Source organism: Myotis brandtii, unplaced genomic scaffold (genome assembly GCF_000412655.1).
Source record: "Myotis brandtii unplaced genomic scaffold, ASM41265v1 scaffold4781, whole genome shotgun sequence".
Taxonomy (NCBI): domain Eukaryota; kingdom Metazoa; phylum Chordata; class Mammalia; order Chiroptera; family Vespertilionidae; genus Myotis; species Myotis brandtii.
In genome coordinates this window covers 11,785-21,013 of record NW_005368268.1, presented here as the reverse complement: position 1 = coordinate 21,013, position 9,229 = coordinate 11,785, and the positions used below count along the sequence as shown (strand labels likewise).

The 9,229-nt window shown below is 48.2% G+C and overlaps 1 protein-coding gene across 1 annotated transcript in view; it reads left to right on the top strand.

The window, feature by feature from the left end:
- Positions 1 to 602, top strand: part of NLRP8 (NLR family, pyrin domain containing 8) — a 14,138-nt gene extending 13,536 nt beyond the window's left edge. Inside the window, exon 10 of the mRNA XM_005876007.2 lies at positions 482 to 602. Within this exon, the coding sequence (XP_005876069.2) occupies positions 482 to 602 (121 nt within the window). The remainder of the gene's footprint in view (positions 1 to 481) is intronic.
- The last annotated feature ends 8,627 nt before the right edge of the window (positions 603 to 9,229 follow it).

The window sequence follows — 9,229 nt, the reverse complement described above, 5'->3', positions numbered from 1 at the left end:
TCTTCTTCTTCTTCTTCTTCTTCTTCTTCTTCTTCTCCTCCTCCTCCTCCTCCTCCTTTTCCTCCTCCTTCCCCTCCTCCTCCTCCTCCTCCTTCCTCTCCTCCTTCCCCTCCTCCTCCTCCTTCACCTCCTCCTCCTCCTTCTCTTCCTTCTCCTTTCTTCTTGTTCTTTTCCCCCTTCTCCTCCTCTTCTTCGTTTGCCCTGTTCTATGGGTCAGTGAGCCAGGGTACCACACAAGAGTGTGTATTCAGAGGAAGGATCCTTAGGGGCCGTTTGGAGGGCTGCCTGCTAGCCCTGAAAAGCGGTGTGTGGACCCAGGCATGGGTGTGTCCCCCTCCCCCCAGCTCCTGGGCGCATCCCCTCTGCTCGGGACAGACCACGGGGTCTCCCTGGGTCTCACTTCTACAGGGGTCTCCCTCCGGCTGTGCCTGCCCTTCCAGGACAGACAGACGGACGAGAGCGCGGTTTCTTTCCTTCGCAGGGAGAGGAAGCAGAGTTGCCATGTGAACGTGGCGCTCAGGCTGGAGGGGCCCCGGGTGAACAACAAGGTGCTGAGGATCCTGCAGGACTGGGACGCGAGGGCGTCACAGAGGCCGCGCTGATTGGGGGGTCCCCCGACGCCCTGATGGGAAGTAGGGGGTGGCTTCCCCAATGGGAAATGGGAGGGGGCGCGGATTCGTGTTCTGTGGGCCCTTCTGAGTCTGGAATCGCTCAGTCCGGTGTGGGGCGGGCATGACCCCCACAGGCGCCCTGGGAGGTACTGAAGCGGGCGGGTTGGATGTTAGACGGGGCCATCCCAGGAGGAGGGTCCAGCCCACGGGCTCCCTGCACCTATGCCTTTGGGTACGTCCCGTTAGCTGGGCTGTGGGGAACGGCGGGCTCACTTTTTAGATTATTTAATTAAACTTGTACACGAGTATTTAATTGAATTTGTATGCCAGTATTTAATTAAATTTGTACACGAGTATTTTACTGAATTTGTACACGAGTATTTCACTGAATTTGTACACGAGTATTTAATTAAATTTGTACACCAGTATTTAATTAAATTTGTACACGAGTATTTAAACTTGTGACAAGTATTTAATTAAACTTGTACGCGAGTATTTGATTAAATGTGTACGCGAGTATTTGATTAAACTTGTACACGAGTATTTAAATTTGTACACGAATATTTAATTGAATTTGTACACGAGTATTGAATTAAACTTGTACACGAATGAAATTTGCAAACTTGTCTGAGTGCCCTTTATTCCCCCGGAGACGGTCCGTCCGCTGTTAAAAGGAGGACATTTCCCAGGGAGACAGCGCAGTGTCCGGAGGTGAGCCCTCCCCGCTGCCCTTGTCTGGTTCTTTTTTCTTTTTATCTTTCTCATAAACTTGTTTATTTCAGAGACACAGAGAGAGACGTTAATTTCTTTGTTGTTGTTGTTGTTAATCCTCGCGTGAGGATATTTTTTCCATTGGTTTTTAAAGAGTAGAAGGAGGAAAGGCAGGGGAGTGGGGGGGGGCGAGAAAGAGAGAGGGGGGAACATCCATGTGAGAGAGACACATTTGGTTGGTTGCTTCCTGCAGCGTGCCCTTGACCAGAGTCGAACCCAAGACCCCTTTGGTCCTTGAGTTGATGCTCTAACCACTGAGAAAAACTGGCCAGGCCTCTTTTTAAAATATATATATATTTACTTTTATTTATTTATTTTAAATTTTGGAGAGAAAGGAAGGGAGAGGGAGAGAAAGCAAGCAACATCAATGGGCTGCCTCCTGCATGCCCCCTACTGGGGATCGAGCCCACAACCTGGGCATGTGACCCAACCACAGGGATAGAACCTGAAACCCAGGTCTGTGCACTGATGGGGGATTAAACCTGCAACCCTTTGGTGTACACAGGGTGACACTCCAACCGAGCCACACCGGCCAGAGCAATAATTGTTTGTATGTATATATGTATTTTACTTTTCAATTACAGTGAACATTCAATACCATGTTCTATGAATTTCAGGTGACCCACCACCCCATTCTGAAGAGTAGACAAAAAGAAAACCCTAGCTGGTTTGGCTCAGTGGATAGAGTGTCGGTCTGCGGACTGAAGGGTCCCAGGTTCAATTCCAGTCAAGGGCACATGCCCAGGTTTTGGGCTCGATCCCCAGTAGGGGGCATGCAGGAGGCAGCCAATCAATGATTCTCTCTCATCGTTGATATTTCTATCTCGCTCTCCCTCTCCCTTCCTCTCTGAAATCAATAAAAATATATATTTTTTTAAAAGGCCCACCCAAAGTCAAGCTCTGTTGCCAATATGCTTTAGTCTGTTCTCCAGAGCCAAGAATTTAACAGCTAGAGCCAATCCGATGCCTCACTAAGAGATCCCCCTCCCCTGCCTTGTAAATGAAGGCCTTGCTGGGGTCAATGGGCTCAGAGGTGGGCCCCATGAAGCCAGAGACCCCACCCACTGAGGTGCTCCCCCAAACGGTCTAGGAGATGCCCCCTTTCCTACAGCAATGAGGACACATGCCTTGGGAAGAGCAGGGCTGGGAGGACAGTGCTCTTCGGTCTTGGTGGCACATTGAATGACATGGGGACCTTCAAAAGTGCATAGGGGCCTGGCCGGTATTTCCCAGTGGATAGAGCACTGGCCAGCAGACTGAGGGGTCCCGGGTTCGATTCCTGTCAAAGGCACGTACTTCAGTTGCACACTCCTCCCTGGCCCAGGCCCTGGTCAGGGCGCATGCAGGAGGCAACCAATCAATGTGTTTCTCTCATGTCGATATTTCTGTCTTTCCTTTCTCTTCCACTTTCTAAAAAATAAATGGAAAAATACCCTCTGGTGAGGATTTTTTTTTAAAGTGCATATGAGCCTTGGCCAGGTGGCTCAGCTGGTTAGCGCTGACCGATACATCAAGGTTTTGAATTTGAACCCTGGTCAGAGCACATGCAAGAAACAACCAATGAGTGCATCGGTAAGTGAAACAATGAATCAATGTTTCCCTCTCTCTCTCTCTCTCTCTCTCCCCATCTCCCTTTCTCTCTCTCTTTAAAATCAATAAAAGTGCAACGGTATCCTGGCTCCCACCCCAGACATCCTGACCATTGGGATTTGAAAAGTTCCCCCAGGTGAGTCTAAGCTACGGTGAGGTTTGGGGAGGACTCGTGGGAGTTAGCGTTACCTTTCACAACATATGACTGTATCACATCAAGATGAACCTAAACGGGGATGCAAGTTCTATCTCAGTCAAGCTGAGGGCAAGGGAGGAAAGCCAGACTGTGAGAGAAGCAGGAATGGGAGAATGGAGGCACGAGGCTGCTGGCATTTCTGCTGCCCCAGGTGGGCCCTGTAGAATGTTGGAGAATATTTATTGCATGACTACTCCGAGGTCACGGGGAACCCAGGTGAGAGTCTCGTGGAGAAGGCCGATTGAACAACAGCGTCCTTAGATAGAGATCAATAAGCGCCAGCTGAGCCCTGGTTGGATGGCTCGGTTGGTTGAGCATCGTCCCATACACCAAAGGGTCGTGGGTTCAGTTTCCCATGGGGACACATACCTGGGTTTCAGGTTCAATCCCTGGTTGGGGCACGTACAGGAGGCAACAGATAGATGTTTCTCTCTCTCTATCTCTCTCTCTCTTTCTCCTCTCCCTCCCCCTCTCTCTAAAATATCAATAAAAACATCCTCAGGTGAGGATAAAAAATAATATGTGCCCTGGCCAATTTGGCTGAGTGGATAGAGTGTAGGCCTGTGGACTGGAGGGTCCTGGGTTTGATTCCAATCAAGGGCACGTGCCTGGGTTGCGGGCTTGATCCCCAGAGGAGGGCGTGCAATGATTCTCTTTCATCATTGATGTTTTGATCTCTATCTCTCCCTCTTCGTTCCTTTCTGAAATCAATAAAAATATTTTATAATAATAATAATAATAATAATATGCCCAGTCGGTGTGGCTCAGTGGTTGAGCGTCGGCCTATGAACCAGGAGGTCATGGTTAGATTCCTGGTCAGGGCACATGCCCAGGTTGCAGGCTTGATCCCCAGTGTGGGGCGAGCAGGAGGCAGCTGATAGGTGTTTCTCATTGATGGGTTTTTTATTGTTTGTTTGTCAATCCTCACCCGAGACTATTTTTCCCATTAAATTTTAGAGAGAGTAGAAGGGAGGGGAGAGACAGAGACAGAAACATCAATGTGAGAGAGACACATCGATTGGTTGCCTCCCGCACGCCACACAAGGGGAATGGAGCCTGCAACCGAGGTACATGCCCTTGACTGGAATCAAACCCGGGGCCCTTCAATCCAAGGGCTGATGCTCTATCCACTGAACCAAACTAGGGCTCATTGGTGTTTCTATCTCTCTATCCCTCTCCTTTCCTCTCTCTAAGATCAACAAAATGTTTTAAAGAATAACAATGATAATTAATAAAAATAAATGCCAGGCCCTGACCGGTTTGGCTCGGTGGATAGAGCGTCGGTCTGTGGACTGAAGGGTCCCGGGTTCGATTCCGGTCGGGGGCATGTGCCTTGGTTGTGGGCACATCCCCAGGAGGGGGTGTGCAGGAGGCGACTGATCGATGTTTCTAACTCTGTCCCTCTCCCTTCCTCTCTGTAAAAAATCAATAAAATATATTTTAAAAAAATAAAATAAATGCCAGGTGAAATGTCCAGGTCAGTTAAAGGACACACGCGTGCACACACACACACAATTATTGCTGCAGGACAAGCAGGTGAAGGCCGTGCTCGCCCTGAGGCCCTGGGCACAGGTGTGGTGGGGAGGTGCACGCAGGGGCAGGGAGCAGGTGCCGCTCATTCACTGGGCCTCGCCCTTCCCAGCCCGAAGCAGCCAATGGCCTGTGGCCACGTAACCACCCAGGATTCCCCAAAGACCCTCTGCAGGTGGTGCTGGTTGGGATTTGACTCTGGAGGTGAGGAGTGAAGTGGGTGAGTACTTCCTCAGGTCTTGTTCCAGCACCTTCCTTTCTCTGTTAAACGTTCAAACCTACTTGTTGAGCCTTCGTCTGGGTCCCCACCCTCCCCACTGAGACTCTCCGGAGCCCAAAGCCACCTTTAGAAAGAACGAAAGGTCCGGTTTCTCAAGCAAAACGCCCGTTAGGGGCCTTAGGAACCTGCCTCACCCTTTCCAGTCTCTGCGTCTAAACCTGAGGACGGAGCTGGGGTCCTGGGGTTTAAGGTCAAGGTCAGCGGAGGTGGTGGGAGTCGGGGTGCTGCTGTGTTCGTGGTGCTCACGTGAACTGTGGCTCAGCCACCCGCCCTGTGGGAGCTCTCTGTCCAGTGAGGAAACAGAGTCCCAAGTGAGGTAACCGGGTGGTGAGGGTGGGACCCCCTTCGAAACCTCGCTGTAATGGGAACCGCCTCTGCGGGGTCCCCGAAGACCCTGTGATGTCCTCAGAGAGGAGAGAAAGGGTGGGCGCCAAGTGGAGTTGGGGGGGGGCACAGGGGCGAGAAACATACATCCCCATCGTGTTTGCTTGCTCTAAAATACAGAAAGGTATCTCCCGTGAAAGCATCATTTTAGGGAAAGCTGGTGGAAATAAATGGGTTTTACTAAAATGATTGAGCAGTTACCATTACCCATCTATTAGTGACAGACAGGGAGGGAGGGTAGGGAGGGAGGGAGGGAGAGAGAGAGAGAGAGAGAGAGAGAGAGACATGGGGATAGAGAGAGAGACGATGTGGGGGTTGGGGAGGGAGACGAGCAGGAGAGCCATGCCCTCTCTCCCTCTCCCTTTTGTCTGCTCATTTAGTCTCAGAAAATAGCCTTCACCACCCAGCTTGTTTTTTGGTTTTTTTTAGTTGGGGCAACATTGGTTAATAAAACTATGTAGGTTTCAGGAATACAATTCTACACATCATCTGTGTATTGTGTGTTCACCACCCCCAAGTCTCCTGCCATCACCATTAATCCCCCCTTAACCTTTTCCTACCCCCCAACCCCCTTTCCCTCCGGGAATTACCCTACTGTTGTCTGTGAGGGATTAAGCAAATAAAAAAAAGCTCACCTGGGGTGGAGACGGGAGCCGGGTGGAGGGGGTCAATGAGGGGGGGAAAGAGGAAAGTTGGGGTAGTACATCTGTAATACTTTCAACGATAAAAATAAATTTCAAAAGAAAAGAAAAAATTCATAGACACAGACCACCCCTCTTCATTCACACCCCTCTAGCCTACCCTCTTGCTGGGACACCATCTCCCCTTCCCTCCCCAGTCAACTCTTCCAGCTGGGCTCTAACCCCGTGTGGGTGTCTGTCTGTCTTTGGGGCTTCATGTCCCACTTCCTTTTCTGGGATGTATTGTACGAGGGGTAGCAGTAGCTTTTCTCTGAAACACGGTGAGCTACTCACCACGTCAGAACTTTGGCCTTCAATTCCATCAAGGGAGGACAATAATATCTCAACATTGAGGTAGTTTACAGAAAGCGTGAGTGGCATACCGTCTGTCACCTGAGGAGGGGTTGGGCAAGAACATGCATTTATTTGTTTTTGTTTCTTTGCTGGTTCTGCTTTTATAGATTCTTTTTCTTTTTCAATTAAATGTATTGGCATAGCATTGGTTAATAATGTAGCATTCAGCGGTAGAGTTATTGGGGTGACATTGGTTAATAAAAGTATATAGGTCTCATGTGTACAGTTCCATAATGCATCCTCCAAATATTGTGTGTTCACCACCCCAAGTCAAGTCTCCTATCACCATATGTTTGACCCTCTTTACCCTCCAGCCCTCTTCCCCTCTCATATGCTGTTGTCTGTGTCTGAGTCTTTGTGTTTGTTGCTTTGTTTTATACCCACATATGAGTGAAACCATATGGTTCTTGTCCTTTTCCATCCGACTTATTTACTCAGCATGATACTCTCAAGATCTATCCATATTGTATCAAATGACACTATTTTTTTTTTCGTATAGACTTTTTAAAAATGTTTTTATTGATTTTTATTTTATTTTTTTCATCCTCACCTGAGGATATTCTTCCATTTATTTTTAGAGTGAATGGAAGAGAGAGGGGACAGAGAGAAGAAATATCGATGTGAGATAAATACATCAATTGGTTGCCTCCTGCACCAGCCCTGACCAGGGAAGAGCCTGCAACTGAGGTGCATGCCCTTGACCGGAATCAAACCCGGGACCCTTCAGTCCACAGGCCAATGCTCTATCCACTGAGCCAAACCAGCCAGGGCTGGGCTATATGTTTAATTCAAATGTTTCCTTCAAGTTGTGGGTATGTATGAAAGTGTTTCCTTGTGACCACCCAAAATTCATTCTCTTTTAAATAAACTTCCTCGTTAACCACTCAACCAAGCAGTTGAGAGATTTTGTGTGTGTACTTTCCATCTCCATGTATCCAGGTTCCTTTATGTTAGAGGTTTGGGAAAATGAGGAAATCATTTTAATTTTGACCGAAGAAATCTGAATTAGGATGCAACCTTTTCAACTTGTTCTTAGAAATAAGTGGGGTCATTTTTTTCCCCTCTAACCACCGATAGGATCGATAGTTTTCCTAGATATTACATGGGAATGTGGAGAAAAGCTTAGTTTTTTGCTAGGGTTCTGTTTTGAATAATCCAGCACAAACTTTACCATCTGTCCATTGTTAGTAGTTCTCTCCGTCTCTCTCCGTCTCTCTCCGTCTCTCTCCGTTTTTTGCTAGGGTTCTGTTTTGAATAATCCAGCACATAAACTTTATCATCTGTCCATTGTTAGTTTTCTCCTCCTCTCCGTCTCTCCTCTCCGTCTCTCCTCTCCGTCTCTCCTCTCCGTCTCTCCTCTCCGTCTCTCCTCTCCGTCTCTCCTCTCCGTCTCTCCTCTCCGTCTCTCCTCTCCGTCTCTCCTCTCCGTCTCTCCTCTCCGTCTCTCCTCTCCGTCTCTCCTCTCCGTCTCTCCTCTCCGTCTCTCCTCTCCGTCTCTGTCACTCATAGATGGGTAATAGTAACAGCTCAATCACTTTAGTAAAACACTCATTTCTACCAGCTTCTACTAAAATGATGCTTTCATGGGAGATGCCTTTTCATAGTTTAGAGAAAGCAAACACTATGGGAAGGTATGAAGCAAAATGTGTTCTTTGGTTCACCCTTCCCCCTCAATCCATGTCCTGCTCATCACCCCTAAATAGTGTGTTTGGGGTGGGGCACTAATATCTTACAGGTGGAGGCACTGTTCTGCGCTGGCGGTTGGGCATTGAGGATGCAGGGCTTGAATGGATACACCTGTCTCGCTGTTGTTGAGAGTATTACAGATGTCCCCCATTTGCCCCCCTCTTCCCACTCCTGCCCCCTCCCCAGGCCTTCACCACACTATTGTCTGTATCCATGTCTTCCTGCCTCATCCCCCCTTCTCTCTGAGATTCTACACTCTGTTCCATGCTTCTACTAGTATGCCTCTGGACCTATTTTGTTCCTCACTTTGTTCACTAGGTTTCACACATGGGTGAGATCATGTGATACCTGTCTTTCTCTGACTGACTTATTTCACTTGACATAATACTCTCCAGGTCCCTCCATGCTGTCTCAAAGGGTAAGAGATCCTTCTTTTTCACAGCTGCATAGTATCCCATGGTGTAAATGTCCCACAGCTTCTTTATGCACTCACCTACTGATGGGCACGTGGGCTGTTCTCACCTACTGATTGGCTCTTGTAAATAATGCTGCAGTGAACATAGGGGTGCACGTGCTCATCCTGATTGGAGCACACCTGTTCTTGATCAACCCCAAACGGCCTTCGGTGTTGCCGTTGCAAACAAGCCTGTGCCTAACGATATTAGCAGTTAGAGGGCATAGCTCTTGCCAAACTGCCCTCCACAGACATGGCCCCAGTTGATATGTCTACTCAAAATATAGGAGCACCTTTTTCTCAGCCCAAAGCAAAGTAGTAGGTCATCAAACATTAGGGAGCTGGCCAGCTGGCATATTGGACTCGGCACCTGCCAGCTCAATAAAGCCAAAATATTTTCCCCAGAATTTTATGGTCTATTTTTGGCTTTTGATAACTTGGCACTTGGAATTCTTATTGAGCAACATTATCATTCATGACTCTGTAACTAGTACAAATGGAAGCCACATCCAGGTAGAGTTGTTTTTTTAATCCTTTGCTCGTTTTTAAAAAATGTTTTTATTGATTCCAGAGAGAAAAGGAAAGGGAGAGAGAGCTAGAAAGATCAATGATGAGAATCATTGATTGGCTGCCTCCTGCACCCCACATACTAGGGATCGAGCCCGCAACCCAGGCATGTGCCCTTGACCGGAA